Source organism: Rhea americana, unplaced genomic scaffold (genome assembly GCF_003343005.1).
Source record: "Rhea americana isolate MKP2758 unplaced genomic scaffold, rheAme1 scaffold_24, whole genome shotgun sequence".
Lineage (NCBI taxonomy): Eukaryota > Metazoa > Chordata > Aves > Rheiformes > Rheidae > Rhea > Rhea americana.
The window spans coordinates 7,755,459-7,772,826 of NW_028186357.1; the positions used below are offsets into that span (position 1 = coordinate 7,755,459).

Here is a 17,368-nt window from a genome sequence, read left to right on the forward strand (position 1 = left end):
GGCGGGCGGGGCGGCAGCGCGTCTCCCACCGCGGGCGGGAGCAGCGCCGGGGTGTCTCCGCGGCGGTCGCTTGCGCCTTTGCAGGCGGGAGGCGCCAGGGTGAGTTTAAAGGCGGCTTCTGCGGCAGGCTCTCCGGCTGTGCCTGCTGCCTGGCCTCGGGACTGGAGCGCCCCGGGCCGTGCCGGCGAGCCGCGAGGCGGTGAGCGGGTGCAGCTGTTCCCTGACGGTGGACGTGAGCGCTGACGGGGACGGGAGTGACCGCAGTCGAGTCGGTGGCTCTGCGGAGCTTTGGTTTGAGGGCCTTTGCTGTGACCGGAGTGCTTGTGGAGGCAGATAAATTAGACAGCATTTTAAATGCAAAGTGTTATGGATTAAAATGATTTCTGTTATGATGTCGATAACTTGAAAAGTCAAGCTGTGTATAATAGAAAACATGACAAACTGTTGAAACTGAAGCAGTAAAGTGAATGTAATGGTAGTTTATATTTTGGCTTTATAGACCTTTTTATAATGGGGATAAAGCTTTTACTTCTCTGTAAACAGCTTGTATGCAGTCATCCTTGTCATATATTTGTTTATTTTCAGAAAAAAAAAATCTACATAGAGTTGTTTGAATAGATTTATGTTGGTACTTTGTGCTTAAGTGACACATTTGACCTACTGTGTCAAGTCACTGTTAGAATCACAGAATCAGTGAGGTTGGAAGGGACCTCTGGAGATCATCTAGTCCAACCCCCCTGCTCAGCAGGGTCACCTAGAGCATGTTAGACAGGGTTGCATCCAGGCRGGCYTTGAAKATCTCCAGAGAAGGAGACTCCACAACCTCTCTGGGCAACCTGTTCCAGTGCTCCRTCACTCCCACAGGGAAGAAATTCCCCCTCACGTTCAGGTGGAACTTCCTGTGCTTCCATTTCTGCGCATGGCCTCTTGTCCTGTCACACGGGACAACTGAAAAGAGTTTGTCCCTGTCCCCTTGACACCCTCCCTTCAGGGACTTGTACACATTGATAAGATCCCCCCTCAGTCTTCTCATCCCCAAAGCTGAAGAGGCCCAGCTCTCGCAGCCATTCCTCGTAGGGCAGATGCTCCAGCCCTCTGATCATCTTCGTAGCCCTACGCTGGACTCTCTCCAGTAGCTCCATGTCTCTCTCGTACTGGGGAGCCCAGAACTGGACACAGAACTCGAGATGAGGCCTCCCCAGGGCTGAGTAGAGGGCCAGGATCACCTCCCTAGACCTGCTGGCAACATTCTTCCTAATGCACCTCAGGACACCATTGGCCTTCTTGGCCACAAGTGCACATTGCTGGCTCATGGTTTGTCATCCACCAGCACTCCCAGGTCCTTCTCTGCAGAGGTACTCCAGCAGGTCAGCCCGCAGCTTGTATAAGCCATTTAATTTTATTTTTGTATAAAGAAAACATACTCTTCAGGCTGAGTGAGGTGATATCTCTGGTGGTTAGTTGGAGATAAAGTGAATTTGAAAGGAATTGAGATGTACTACTTCAAAAGATTTAGAACTTTAAAAGAAAGTCACATATTGTGGTTCTGTTGCTTAAGACTCTTTTACTTGCTTTACAGAAATTGCAGTAAATGCAGTTGTGCTTTTGCCTGCATGGAGTCTGGTGAGAATGGTGCTGCCCTGGCAGCATTCAGTGTGTTGCTTGTTGTGCTACACTGCAGACAGAAACAAGTGTTTTTGTGTGGACAGAAACTTGGACAGTGATGCATTTTGTAGAAGATCTCCAGAGCTGAACAGCACTTCTATGAACTAGGGGTAGGAGATACTAAGGGAATTAAGTGATTGCATTCATTCTGTGCACAATCCTGTCCTATCTGTGAAAAATATTTATGTAGAAGAGCCTAGAATATGCTTTTAGATTTTTTGAAAGCCATATGATATCTTACCACTTTTACAGATTGTATGACTGAATATCAGGATCTTTTCAGTTATCACTGTGGTCATTGTACCAAGTTTTATTCTGCCAGCTAGCTGATCAGCTAGAATTCCTGGTACATAAAGAAATTTAGGGGTAAAATATTCGCATAGTGAGGAGGAATTGGAAATAATATTTGTACACTGCTTTAGAAATTGTTGCTTGCATGATGAATATGAACTGGGTTTATTCATCCTACCAACTTTGAATTCTTATGATGTACCAGGTAAAAATATTGTTTGACCTTTTACTCTTGAGGAATTTTGCTGCAGAATTGCCCCACTTAACTTATTTCTGTCGAAGTTATAAATTGATGTTGCATCAACAACTTCTGTTTGACAGAAGGATTCAAACATTAGGAAAAAGATTACATTACAATAAACCTGTCCTACAAAAGAATAATTTTGGCGTTCTTTCCTATCGGTTCTCTGTCAAAGAAATCCTCCAAGCATTATGCCAAGAAGTTCCACAGGAACTTGTGTTTTCTGTGGAAAAACACAAACTGCGTCCTGTAACTTTACTCTTATCAGTGTCTCATGACTCCATTCTTAGCATAGGGGGTCGTAAGGAATAACAGATTCAGTGTTAGGCACAGTCACAGGTATTTCACTGTGCTCGAAATAATGCTGACATAGACTTGAGGTATTACCAAAACTCTGGATTGAAATTCTTAGGTGTTTCGTAGAGCTGCCTGTTACTCTTAACATGCTCCTATTTTTGATAGTGCAGATACTGCATTCTGTAAACTTCCTGCGGAGCTGAGTAGTTCATCGTCCCGTTGTAAAAGGGTATATGTTACACTAGGGGAAATGTGGCGTGTCACATTCTCCTTGCAGACATCAAATGCATTTTGATGGTGCTTCTTTGGCCTGCTRGTAGCATACTGAGAGACCATATTCATAAGCACTTCAGGAACTCTCTGAGGGCTAAATACAAAATAAGGCTGTATTAATCAAGAGCTGGAGGATGTGGAAATTACAACTTGTGGATTTCCGAGTGTAGTATTTCTCTTACTTGCATCTGTAGCTTTTTGCAAAGGACTTTTGCAAAGAGGGGAAATAGCTGAGAGTCACATGTTCAGAAGTGTTCACAGGCCTGTCCTACTGTAAAGCCAGAACTTGAATATGGAAAAGTCCATATGGTTCATGAATGTGGACAAATAAAACTGTGAACGTATCTGTAGTGGTTTACATTGGTTTTTAGACTCTTTGAATCTTTTGATTCAATTTTGTCAGCAGAGACAAATTACTGTCCTTGTGTATGGAACCAATTAAGTTAAAGAGATTTTTCAAAATACCTGCTTCCATCATTTAGAGGTTGAAAAACTAACAAGCAGAAGAATGAATCAAACTGTTTTTCTTGACCTATATGTGCAGTTTATTTCCAATAAAGGTATATTCAGAGATCACATGAGCCACTTTTTACAAAAATATACTAATTTCTTATCAATTTTTTACATAGGGCATGAAGGCTCAAATCCGGAAGTGACTACCAAAACACACAATTTCAAGGAAGGTGGAACAGCATGAAAGGAATAAATAGGCTTGTGAATGTCTTCTTAGGATGCCAGCTGGATTGTTGAGATTTCCTTCACCTGCCACCACTTGAACCATGGAGTGGTCAGACAGACTCCATTTCATACCTTCAAGTGTAAGATAATTCTTTTTAGTAGCTCTTACTCTATTTGCTAAATTGCAAAGTCAATATATGCTTGCTTTACTGAGGTTGTATTAAAATGTGTAAGTGACTGAAGGAGTCGTAAAATCCTGCCGTTTGTTCTGTGAATTCAATTATTTCATCCTCTAAAAAAATAGTTCAGTAATGATCAAAAATTTTAAAAATCTGTTAATAATTGTAATGGCTTTTAATATGCAATGTAATAATTAATTTTATTTATGGAAGATATTGATATTTTTACTACTGTGGTCCTTTCAAGTCCTAGTTATAGGTTTGATTTTATGAAGTATTATATGAATAAGATGACCCTTGCCCTCAAGTGCTTACGGTGTAACACGAGATAACAAATAAATACAGTATGTGGAGTACAGAAAGATACACAGCATCATTCAGAACAGTAGCTGCTGGTCTCCATAGTGACTGACTAGTCAGTGTCAAGGCTTTTTGGAGAAAATATAACAAATGATATATTTAATAATTAATTGTAGTGAATTTACAAATTTTGGTCAGGAGTGTTACAACCACAGCTGGTATCCCAAACACATACATCCCATAAGGAATGGGATAAAAAGTACATGCTTGTAAGCTAGCACCAGGGTTTTGGAAGCAGTGTCAGTCTCTCAGTAGTGAATGAAAGATAATACATAAAGGATAGTGTTTACAGTTGCCTTGAAAGTAAGTTTATTTGATGGCATAAGGAATGAGGGGATAGGTGACATTTTTTCCAGTTCATGGCTTCTCAGGCTTAGTGAAAGGTTAAGAGATACTAGTAAGAAAAACAATGTTTCCCACTATAACATCAAGTAACATTTAATTGCAAGGTGATCAACATAGCCTCTCCCATAACAATACCTTTATGTTTCAGTTACTTGTGATACCTCTTCAGAAATAGTGCAGTAGTGTGGATGAGGTGTTTGTGGAGATCAAAGATTAGTTGATCTAATTTCTTGTGAGTGTGTTATATAGTCTTTGGTGTCTGTTAGCTAAGTTATGAATAGAGTTGTACGTACCAGTGTAAGGACAGATTCCTATAATTGTATTGTCAACGTATATAGGTATTTTCATTCAAAAATTTTGTTAGTTTAAGTTCTTCAGTAACAGATTTTTTTTTAAATTTCAGAATAACTCAGTGTTAAAAAACAACAGGAGTTTAAAACAGCTATTTTTAGATCACTTCAGAAATTTACTAAGCTTTAGAAATGTGATTTGGAGAAATCATCAGGTAAAACTAATATTTTAATGTAATTTCTTTGATATTGACTTTTTCATTGTATCACTAAGGTGTATACAAAATATGGACTGGCAAGAAACGCTGAGAAGTGTCTTAAAAATGCAGCGTTCTGTTTTGACAATTGCTGAAGATTAATGAAATGTTTGCACACCTGCTGAATCAAACAAGACAGGCAAACTACCTGTGATCAAAGTTCCTATTTATCTCTACTTTCATCTTGATTTTGTATTATACTCAATTAATACATAGATTGCATTGGCATTAAAGCTTACTTCTTAATCCATTCTTTTATTGTTTTAAATTGGTCTTTAAGTTAGTATATATTATTTTGAATTATAAATTTTTTGGTAAGCATAGTTTTTCTATCTGTTTTAGGAGATAAAAAGGATAAGTCTGAGCTGATTTACCTGTAATAGAGATGATGTTGACTGGGTTCACCTTTTTTAAAAAAAAACAGTTTCTGTCTCTTCCTTAAAACTTTACAATTATAGAAAGATGATGAACATAAAGTCACAGGAGACTATTTCCTCTGCTGTTCTTTGAATTTAAGAAACTTACATTTCATAGTAATAGAGTGCCGTAACGTTAGTAAAATCTCTTACATAGGAGTTGGAAGATGCATCACATTTTAGCATTGATGTTTCATTTGAAATCCTGCAGAAGAAATTGGAGCTGAGACTTAGCACCTCTGCTGTTTAAAATAATAATCTGAGGAACAGAATAGCAACAGGAAGTTTAAACACTACAAAGATAACAAAAAACTAGCAAACTYGTGTAAATCGTATTGACTCCTGTGCAAACAAATGTGATCTTTAATGTGATTAAAGATTATGGAAGGTTTTAAGAGAACCTTTTTAATCCTGCAGTGAACACAACTATTGCTCCAGAATGACTTAAGGATCTTCAGATATTAGGGACATTGCAGACTGCATGTTATATGTCTATATCTCTTTGCACCATATTATTGCATAGATTTACATACACATCCATATATTTTTCAGCACTACTAATGCTAAAAGAGAGGAACGTAAGGAATCGTGGAAAAAAGATCGGAAGAGTTTAATGGAGATCATCTAGCCCAACCACCTTCTGAAAGCAGACTAAAGTTAAAAGGATTGTGGGACATAAGTCTAGAAAGCATGCACTTGACTCTCTGTGTTGGTAACTCTGCTGAAGTACTTCTTTCAATTCAGAATACTGTAATGAAAGTAAACATTGGTGATTTATCTGTTTTCTATTGTGCTCTTGCAGATGATAATTTAAATTACTATAAATTACAGTTTATGTAATTGATAGTACATAGTACTGCACTTATTCACTGATTAAGGGGAAAAAAAACTTTTGATTGATGCCCTCTTCACTTTTTGCAAGAATCGGCCATTCTGATTTTTCTTATTAATGCTTCTTGTTTTTTTGTGGTGTGTAATGGTGGGTTATTTTACAGGAACTTAAAGGAAGGGCAGGTTTAGCTTGTTTGGTTAGAGCATGATGCTGCTAATGCTAAGGTCGTGGGTTCAGTCCCCGTATGGGCTATGCTGAGGGCTGGACTAGATGATCTCCAGAGGTCCCTTCCAACCTTGCTATTCTATGATTCTGTGAACTCAAGTGCCAATAATTCTGGAACCTCTGCAGGGCTCCAGTGTTTTATATCCTCATAGGATTAAAAACAACTGCGGTTAGATCTTTTGTTGCTGTTCAGAGATGATGGTTGGTCATGTTCAGCTCACTCATTCTCAATATAAGGTAATATAGGTATCTTTCACTAAGGGACTGTGTTTGTACTCTGAATCGAGTAGAACTCTGGAAGTGTGTGATGTAGTGTATTTTCAAAGAGGAATTTAAACACATTCCCTACTCAGAGTTTCATAAGCAGGGAGGGACCTTTGTACCTATTTCTTCCACATGAAAACAGAAAATATTCTGGAATCCAATCATAGAAAAATGGCTCCTGAGACTCATCTTCCTTTGCTTTGTACTCTGATCTGTAGTATAGCATTCAGCATTTGTGGAACAGAAGGTGAGATGTAAAATCTATTGTTGATTATGAGGAAGTAACTGCACAAAGTAGTTGCAGGGTAATAGTTTTCAAAGGTAGTACATCTCTTATATTTGTGTTACCATATCAAATACCTGTATCTATAGAAGTATCCTAATAAACTTGATGTAAAAATGACTACTTCTGTGAGATGAAACCATTCCTGAAGATAAAACCTATTGGGAACCTAATGAAAGATTTTGTTTCTTAAAAGGTAAAAATCACAACATTTCAAAATTATTTAAACAAATTAGCTTGAATATCATGTTGGATGATAAATTTAAAAATGTTAATGATTTTGACAGTTTCTTTTTGCTCTGAAATTTGTTTTTAACCTTTGTGATCTTGCACAGTGAGTAAACAGTGGTATTACCTGTCTCCAGTTATCATTGACAGAGGCAACTGTGGGAGTGTTTGGCAGGGAAGATCTATCATTTTACAAAGGTAAAATGAAAACTGTGTGAACAAAATTGAAAAGAGAAACCTGAAATCTTCTAAATAAAAGTCTGCAAAAAATACTTTGCTAAAGAAGCCTGTCTGATAGTTATGAAGATGCACACTAATTCTTTTGACTTATCTGTTGCTTAGGACAGAAGAGTGCTGACCCAGAAGTGACAATTGCACTTGGACGACTCAGAGGGAAGCAAACCAACGTGAAGGGAACAGACAGACTTGTAAATACTTTCCTTGGAATTCCTTTTGCAAAAGCACCTGTTGGATCCTTGAGGTTTTCCCCACCTGAACCACCTGAAGCCTGGAATGATCTGAGAGATGCAACTTCCTACCCACCGCTGTGAGAGCCACTAGGTTCACTTGTGTATAGGACTTGTTCGTGTTTGTTAGTCTGTCATATTTATCAGTGTATAGAGGTCTTATTTTTAGTAAGGAGCTTGGAAGGATTGGTAGTGAGTGTAGTAACCACACTGAAATATTCTGTGAGAACTGAGACTAGGAAATGCAAGGAATTCTAGGAAATATCTTTGAAAATTAAGTTTTTCTCATTATACTATCTTGAAATAATTCAGCTTTAAACATACAAATAGAAAGCTGTGCTTTTACAATTGGCTCTTCTAACTGTATATAAACAACTTAGTCTGACTGCATGGGAATACATCTGTGGGGTGAAAGTTTATTTTCTTGTTTTTTTTTTTTTTTTTTATTATCCCTCCTCTATCGCTGTTACATTGTTGTCATTGCAGTTGTGTTACTAATAGTTGTGTTTCATTTCATTTGTGAAGCTGTCCTCAAGATCTGAGCATACTGAAAAAAATTGAAAAAAACTGGAAAGAAAAACACCCTCCATTCCAAACATCTGAAGACTGTTTGTATCTGAATGTTTACAGCCCTGCTGATTCAGACAAGAAGGACAAGTTACCTGTAAGGAAATCTATTGTACAAACTTCAGAGTAGTACAAAATTACACCCAGCTCCTAAATCACTTGATTACTTTTGAAAATATGATGCTGCATTAACAAAACCTGTAATGTTATGTGAAATTCAAAGTCTACTGACTTAAAATTCAGCTCACAGTGAATTTCAGTGATTTCAAGTGCCTAATTCTCTGAAGTTGTCTTTCATTTTCAATGAAATCCACAAAGGAATATATAGCAGCAAATCTCACTTTTTTTTTTTTTTTCCAAGGTAATGGTGTGGATCCATGGTGGCAATTTCATATTCGGTGGTGCTTCTAGGTATGATGGCTCTGCACTTGCAGCCTATGAGAATATTGTGGTAGTAATAGTACAATACAGACTTGGACTTCTTGGATTCTTTAGGTAAGGTGACCTATTTCACTTCTTACTAAGTATTTAATATCTTGTTTAAAATGTGGATAGTTTTTTTTTTTTCTATGCCAGCTTCCAACTGGTACAGTGATTTAAATCTATGTAGTTCACTGACACTGGGACAGGAGGACATTGAGAGTCAAGTCTCGAAATTCTAGTTTTTGCATTGTCATTTGATTACAACCTGCTAATTAATCATTGGACATTGCACAGGGTGTTCCCTTTTGCCATCTCCTTTGTTCACTGGTGTGTAAAGCAAAAATTCATATAATGTAAGGCTAGGAATCCATCAATGTATGGATGAATAATATGCACACAAGTGCGTATTGGTCTAGTGGAGACCAGTAAGTCAGTGGGCTTAGATCTGACTGTGAAAGGCTTTAGGGTGACAAGTTACACAGATCTTTCTTTGGATGGATATGTCAGTTGACAGAAACCGTAAGGTGGCAGGGGTTATGTAATTCTGGTATTAGAAGAGCTATGGTCTTCCTGAAAATTTGGCTTATATTGCTTCATTTTCAGTACTGGTGATGAACATGCTCGTGGGAACTGGGCATTTTTGGATCAAGTAGCAGCTCTTCGGTGGATCCAAGAAAATATTCAGCATTTTGGTGGAGATCCAGGATCTGTCACACTCTTTGGTGTATCAGCAGGATCTTGCTGTGTTTCCGCACATGTAGGCCTGGAATAAATATACTAAAAAGTGAAGTCTTAATATTCTTAAAAAGCAACTCAATTAGTATAATATTTAATGCTTAATCTGATTTTGAAAAGTAATGGTACATTGTGCCAAGTCTGGACACTTCTCCTATACGCACATAAAGTCTATTTCCCCACTGAATCCATCAGCCTAGTTGGATATAAAGTTAGGAGGTAAAGACCTTAACATACAATAAATATGTTCTGTTCTTCCCTTTTTGGCAGGTTTTATCTCCTTTGTCTAAGGGTCTATTTCATAAGGCAATATCAGAGAGTGGAATTATATTTCCGAATGATAAAGATTTACTTCTTTCAGCAGATCTTAAGGTAGGCTCATTTTTTGCATTTTAAAGTCTCTCTAACCTAAAATAGGGTATTTCTTTTATCTAATGTTTTGGTTAAAAGGGAAAAGAGGAAAATCTTACTGCATGTGAGGTAATAAAGCTTGTAAGAATTATTTCTCAAGGTGTGTAGATATATTGATTAGTATTGTCTTTCATTGAAATACTCTATTTACTTTGTCTTACCATTCTCTCCTGGTGTTAGGAGTAGGTTGTTCAGTTATGYGATTATAACATTTGTGGGAGGATTTGAGTATTTTCGAATACAAGCATGCCCATCTAGGCATATGTCCATTTCTGCGCACACTGTCACTTGTGCAGTAACTATGGAATTTATTTTGGAAATTACTATGAATGCTTAACTAGAATCCAGAAGAGGCTTTCAATTTTTATTCAGCCGTGGGTTTTTATGGAGGGTCTTTACTTGAAATTAATAAATTTTGAAAGAAAAGCTTTGAAATTAAATTCCTCTCTAAAAGTACCTTTTTATTTCTCTTCCTAAAATGGCAAGCTAATAATATTGCATAAGTTAATTCTGTGAATTTTCTTGCTTTACTTGATTTATTTTACAAACTTGTATTATTTCTACAGCAAGATTTGTTACAGGAAAGTGCATGGCAGCATAACAAGAAAGAGAAGTACACAAGGATGATTTGACTTCATGATTCAACTATAGTATTTTTAGTAAAATAAAATACCTGAAGATCTATCGAGTTAACTTAAGTCAACCCTTGTATAAAACTGTTAACAATATTGTTTATAATAATTTTCTATATATAATTTCCTTAAAGACTACCTCATAGCTGACTATTCATATTTTTGTTAATAATTTTCAGAAAATTGCAAGTATATTTAAGTGCGAGGCAGACACTTCACTCTCAGTAATAAATTGCTTAAGGAACCAGGAGGCAAAGCATATAGTCTTTAACAGTACGGTAAGTGAAACTTTACTTAATTACAGACTATTTGACCTGTTCCAAAGTTGACTTTTCTGAATTTTTGACAAAATACATTCTAAATACTCAAATAATTRCATAGGATTTCTTTTTGGAATTTTCAATGAAATATCACAGTCTGTGCAAAGTTTTGAGCAAGACTCAAACATATATATACTTTAATGTCAATTAGAAGCAGCAGAGTCAGGAAACAATTAAATTGTTCCATAACATGCCTCAACCAGGCTAGTATTTGATAGTCTTTTGCAAAGCTATTACTGTAGGTGTAAATTTTTATATACCTTGATTTCTTATAGCCCTTTTTTGCACTGAGACCATTCAACATAGACATTGTATTATATGATTTGAAAGGAAAAGAAAAATACTATTAGCCATTTGATCTTTTTTTTTTTTTTTTTTTTTCTTTTTTCAGGAAATCCAGTTTCTACCCTTAGTTTTGGATGGAGTATTTCTTCATAAGTCAGCTGAAGAGATAATGGCTGGAAAAGAATTTAATGCAGTACCATTTATGATAGGAGTCACCAACAATGAATTTGGCTGGAATATTCGATCTGTAATTTAATGGCTATTCTTCACCTTTTTCATTGTGTGCATTAACTGATTCAGGCATGTCTGAGAAGACTAGGTGAAGTATTTGCTGGTAGGACAACTTTTAAGAATGGCCAAAAGGCTTTGTGTTGGTGGAAATGTATACAAGATAAACTTTACTTGCATTACGAATCTATAATGGCCCAGAACAAATTTCCGTTGCTCATAAAACAGTAACACAGGCTCCATCCTGCAAGTTGATCTACATGGATGTCCCTGGGACATCAATTCTATGCAATATTTTCTATTCCTAAAATTTTAATTTCTCATCCAAGCAGTAAGGAGATGAACAACAGAGTCGAGAGCTTTTTACTCAAACAAAAACAATCCGACCCCACAAACAGCTCTTAAACACAGTGTTCAGGATTGATAGTTGGAACACTTAAAAATGCTACATTGATCATCTTAAGTAGCTTGCCACTTAAATTATTATGAAGTTTGACTGCTGGTTCTATCATTTTGCCATGTTCCTTTTTTTTTTACTGTAGAAAGAACTATTATTTGAAGATCTGAGGTGGGGACAAATTGTATGGAAAATGGGCATGTACCACCCATTCTCGGTGCATGAGTTTTGCCTTTCCCATGAGAATTCTTTGGGTAACTCCAAAAAGACATCAGTTGCTATACAGTGCACAAAACTATAGAGAGTGGATTAGTGTCCATTCCCTTTCTTATCCTTTTTTCTTCATTTTTTAAGTGTTTATGCTCAGCTATGTAATACAAAGCATTTGCTTTCAATCTATGCAAGTAACAAGTATGTCTCTGAGAGTATGGTAGTACTCAGGCCAAGAAGAAAAATGTTCAGTGAATCTGTTCTAACTTATTACCCATACAGAAGGGTCATTTTGTGTAATAATTGAAAAACAGAGGAACTTTGCCTTACTGTACTTTCAAAGGATTCAACCAACTCAATTAGAGGCTGAGATGCTGTGAGGCTGACAGTGACTTTTAAGATTTGCTATGAGAAGGAAAATAAGGCTTTTATTTAAGCATTTTACTTCAGTTTTGCCCTAGTGCTTTGTAGTCTCTTATGTTTCTTAGAAATGTACGTTGTTTTAAGGATAAATCACTTAGTGTGAGTGGTTTATGTAGAAAACCTTCACTAAGTAAACATTTCCTGCAGTAAGCACAGGTTCTTCAGTATGGCTGCTGCATTGTACTGTACTTCTGCATAGGACATGATGCTTCATAAATAAATACTACTAGTAAGAATGAAGTAGAATAAAGTAGTTCCACTATTAAAAATACTGGAGAAGTTGCATGGTCCTAATAACATTCTTGTTTTCTGTGCAGACRTCAACAATGCCAGGTCTGAAGGAAGTAGGAGATAAAAAATCAATCGCATCAACTTTAGAGATTCTGCGTCCAGTGATGGTAGGAACTGTTAGTATAATTTCATTTCAGATGTGAAATCTCTTTTTAAAAAGTATACCAAATTTGCAAAATCCGATATTTTCTGATTTCCTGCTTGAGTCATAGCACTACTATGCCACAAAGTCAAGATATGCTTTGGGGGCAGTCCCAGCAAAGTTGACAGAACTACAATGAGTGTATGGAGTTACACAGAAATAGGATTGAGTGAGGTCTGGATTTTGGGAAATAATCTTTGCTTTCTAGACCTCTGAACCAACATTTTTATGTTACACATTCAAATGTAGAATTAATGAAATCATGCCCCTAATCTTATGGTGTCTAATGGCTAATCTCTTAGCTGATTCAAGGTTTCAAGGCAGTAYTTTTCAATACATTTACGTTGAATTAATGTGGCTTTTTCAAGCAGTTATTGAAAATACTTTGCATTTTTGAAATGTGCCTTTTTTTTTAAGCAGTAAACTCCAACACCAAGAGGATAATATGAGCTTGGGGATCCCATTAGTCTTGCCGTGTATTCTCATAGTCCACTTATCTTTCAAGGACTTGGGCTTCTACTTTCATTATTCCAGTCTCTCAAGAAAATAGATACCAAAGTAATTGTCAGGCGAAGCTGCTGGAACTTTTGATTCCTTTAGGGTTTTAACCCATATAAATCTCATGTAAATTTGAGCTGATTTTCTCTTCCCTCATCCAGCCCCCCGCCACACACAAAATATGAACCAGTTTTGCTTGCCATTATGATTTCCCATCAACCTGGATGCTGCTCTATATCTTTGTGCTGTTGCAGAATCTCTGAGGTTTCAAAGGTGACATTTTTAGCTACTAGTTCAAAGAATGCTAATTTTCCTGTTTATTTCTTCTTTTCCCTATTTGTCTTAGGGTGTATCATCAGAGCTTCTGTCTGTGATAATGGATGAGTATCTAGGAGACACAGATGATCCTGCTGAGCTACGAGACCGATTTTTGGACTTGCTGGGAGATGCAGCAATTGTTATGCCATCCATTAAAACATTGAATTATCACAGGGGTGAGCTAATGAACACCATTTTTTAAAAAGATTTCAAAATAGGACCTTTAAACCTCGTATTACATGCAGGTTCATATGCTTTAGACAAAAAGTCCTGCCACATGTAGGCAGCCTTTCTTGAGATTCCAACTGGGAATTTAAGGTGAAAAGTGATTAAATCAGCAGGATTGTGTCAGACAAGAGTATGTACTCCTTTACCTTTGTACCAGTGCCTTGCTGATCTCGTGCTGATAGTTGGACTATATCAAGAGTGCAGCACAATAACATAGATAAAAGTTTCCTAAATGAAGTATATGGACTTAAAATTAAAACATATTAAAGTTAAAAATTAAAACATACAGAAGTAACCTGGAATTTGTCCTTTGACCCGCTGGTACTTGTGAGGCCAGCAGCTCTGTGGTCTGGAGAGCATCTCATATTCAAGTGTAGAAGAACCATGCCAAAACACCTAGAACTGGAAGATAATTGGATTTTATTTTGTTTTCTGTAAAGTCTTTCTGAGGTGAATATTTCATAATTTGTGTTAGTACTGTGAGTTCTTAATTTCAAATTAAAAACAAAAATACGTATTTGACTATGCTTTTATATAATAAATGAACCCTGTCATGTATAAAGCTTTGGACATATTTAGAGCAATATTTTAGGCAGCTGATGTCAGACATAATAAATACAGCTCTAACTCTGTAAATGTTACGTCTTTCAGAGTCTGGAGCTCCAACCTACTTCTTTGAGTATCAGCATCGGCCTACTTTATACTGGGATACTAAACCAGAGTACGTGAAAGCTGATCATGGAGACGAAGTTGGCTTTGTCTTTGGAGGACCGTATCTGGCAGGTGACATACGCCTACGTGGTAAGGAATAGAATCTTCAGTGTTCATTTATCAATTACTCTAATAATACTGACAGTATTGTTTTCAGCAATACTAGTTTCGTTTTAATGAGCTGAAAGTACATTTGTTAGAAGCGTGACCAAAGTATAACCCTTTCTCCTATCTGTATTTATTTAACATTAATTTACTGTCTTGGCTATTCTTTACTGTGTACACTTTGCTGTTTCTGAAGCACAGTAAGTTTCACATGCTGTAAACAATTGTCACAAATAGAAAATTTGCAAGAAAATACCACTTTCATTATTCCAGCACTGTTCCTGAATTTACTGAATAGCTTTGTCTGAAAAATAAACTGAAGGAAAGATGAACGAAATTGGCAATGGATTAGTAGAGTACTTGGGAAGCAGAAAATCTACGGGCTGTATTCTGCCTGAGGAATTTAAGCTGAAGTCTCCTCCTCTTCAGGAAATCCCACTGGGCATTAGGCTTCAGAGAATGGGGGACCCTGTCTATTTTGCTGTTGGAGTTAAAGTTTATGTTAATTAGAAAAAGAATGGAATTCCAGTGTTTCATCTTCTGTATGAAGATCTACTAGTTAGGTTAAAGACTGTTTTCTCCCCTGGTTGGATTAATATTTAAGCCTTTTATTCAAAATGGAACCGGTGCAACAAGGAAGGACTAAGAATGTGTTTCTAAAATTGTCTTTGCCTTGGCAGTTTGGATATTCACTTAGGGTTTTGGAAGCATGGTATTTTGGTTTCTTCAGGCAGAACCTCACCTTGCTACAGTCTAAGTGAATGCGCCAGACATTGAACAGTTAGGTAAAAGAAGCCGCATCTTTGGCAATATTGTGAATCCAGCATTTTTGCTTTAATTGCATATGCCTAAAGCATAAATACTTGGAACAGAGTATTTCATTTCCCAAGAAACAAATTTGGCGCAGTTCTTATTTTGATGAAGAAACACAGAAATTCTACTTACTTTAAGTTGAATTTGTCGTTTTTCTTTGCTCTTATTTTTCTGTTTATCACAGTATTTTAGTCTGTTTCAAAGCCCATTTACTATTTACTTTTACTCCAGTGAACTTTGGAGTAGTCCAGGTATCTTGTAAAGTCATTCATTAATCTGTGCCTTTTGATTTTTATCCTACACTAGAAAATGCTATACATTGTTTTTTCTATTTTCCTAGTCTTTAAGAACATTAAAATAGCAAATATATATATAAGGTAACAGGATGTAACGAGAATTGTTACTAACTTACTTCAGCTTAGATATTTTTGTATTAACCAATAGGTTGTGCGAAGATTAACATATACACAGACTGAAATGCTACTTCTATAGCAAAAATGTTTGGATTTCTGCCACCAATAATAATAATAATAATTTTGTATTTTGTCTTTCAGATGAAGTTACAGAGGAAGAAAAGAACCTTAGTAGAACTCTGATGAAGTACTGGGCTAACTTTGCTCGAAGTGGGTGAGAATCCTGAGACTTGTTACACGTATTATTAGAAGAATACTTTTGCTCATATGTTCTGTCTCCATAGTGAATTGGCTGTTTTGTTGATTCACTCTTAACTGCTGTGATTGAGTTCCCCTGCAGACTGAAATGGGCATTCACTCTTTCTTTCTTGTTGTTTCCAGAAATCCGAATGGGGAAGGCTTGGTTGAATGGCCATCTTACAACCTAAATGAAGAATACTTAGAGATAAATCTAAAACAAAAGAAAGCCAGGAAATTGAAAGAAAAGAAGGTGGACTTCTGGAGAAAGGTCATATTTGAAAAGAAAAATAATGAAAGAACAGAAAACAGGAAGGTGAATTCAGAGTTGTAGTTTAGCCTAAACATATACAGAATAGGCATACTTTCCAGCTGTTATACTTACAGATATTCACCATAATGATTTCAGTTGATCTGCTTTCATTTTGTGATCCTTTAGTTTTTCTGGGTTCATGTCCACAACAGAACTCTCATTTATTAAACATAGTTACCAGATTTCACTTCTGCTCAGATTTTATATTTCTTTCCTATGACTCAAGATGGAATGTAGCAGCAACATTGTTTTAATATAATGAAATCAATAAAGACCTGATTTGCAAGTGGAACTCTCTTTCTGATATCAGAAGTTCAAGTGCATCAATGATAGTACAGAAGTTCACTTACAGAAATGCACATTGTGAAAAGAACTGAAACAAAAAAATTTCTTTTTCTCAAGTCAGTTTTACAGCGGTGACAATTGTCGGTGCCTAGTATGTCTGACTGTTCAAATACTTAATCTGTAAGAGTAACGCTGGAATTAAGACTTCTCAAAACTATTAGAAAAGGGGGGCGCGATGCCTACTACCTACAGAGTTTCGAGTTTTTTTTCCTTCTTTTTAATTTTAGAACAACTCTAGTAACATTAATTCCACACTTTCTATCTTTTCCATAGTGCTTATTTTATTGGGTGAGGCCTCTCCATGCCATCATTTCCAGTTCTCTGTTTGTACTAGGGCTTTCATTACTAGCGCTGGAAAGAGTCCTTTACTAGAATTATTCCAACATTCTTGTCGGCTGATATGCACTTGGACAGCCAAGAACAAGTCTTGAATGTATTATTTTAATGTTATGAAGAACTTCTCTGCTATGTCCTGTTTGCTTCCTGTGTCTGGTCCCTGGGCTACTCTAGCTATTCCTAACATATTTATGATCATACTGCTACCTTGCACCTACAGTGTTACACAGCTTCATAGATCCTGCAAGGCACTGGACATCCCTTCCTCCCCCCACCTCCCTTTAATCTCTTTTCTCTGTCTCTGGAACAATTTACTAAGGTTGTTCCCAGCTAATCACATCCTGCAGCAAGTAACTGACCATTCCTTCTTTCTGGATGATTTTGTCCTAGGAAATA

At 36.7% G+C, this 17,368-nt stretch overlaps 1 protein-coding gene across 4 annotated transcripts; it reads left to right on the forward strand.

Annotated features, from left to right (window-relative positions):
* The first annotated feature begins 71 nt into the window (after positions 1-71).
* On the forward strand, positions 72-16,583 carry LOC146595100 (fatty acyl-CoA hydrolase precursor, medium chain-like). 4 transcript variants are annotated; one of them, XM_085306458.1, is made up of 17 exons: positions 72-99; positions 1,580-1,775; positions 3,397-3,585; positions 4,733-4,834; positions 5,845-6,860; positions 7,467-7,671; positions 8,117-8,255; positions 8,520-8,653; positions 9,185-9,338; positions 9,587-9,688; positions 10,539-10,637; positions 11,071-11,211; positions 12,540-12,620; positions 13,500-13,647; positions 14,351-14,500; positions 15,883-15,955; positions 16,123-16,583. In XM_085306458.1, the coding sequence occupies exons 5-17, from the start codon at positions 6,746-6,748 to the stop codon at positions 16,310-16,312; spliced, it is 1,731 nt and encodes a 576-aa protein (XP_085162584.1). In that variant the 5' UTR covers positions 72-99; positions 1,580-1,775; positions 3,397-3,585; positions 4,733-4,834; positions 5,845-6,745; the 3' UTR covers positions 16,313-16,583. The 4 variants fall into 4 exon arrangements, with proteins under 4 accessions (XP_085162584.1, XP_085162581.1, XP_085162582.1 ...); XM_085306455.1 differs by lacking the exons at positions 72-99; positions 1,580-1,775 and adding an exon at positions 122-463 and having other exon boundaries at positions 5,845-6,004; XM_085306456.1 differs by lacking the exons at positions 72-99; positions 1,580-1,775 and adding an exon at positions 1,310-1,367 and having other exon boundaries at positions 5,845-6,004.
* The last annotated feature ends 785 nt before the right edge of the window (positions 16,584-17,368 follow it).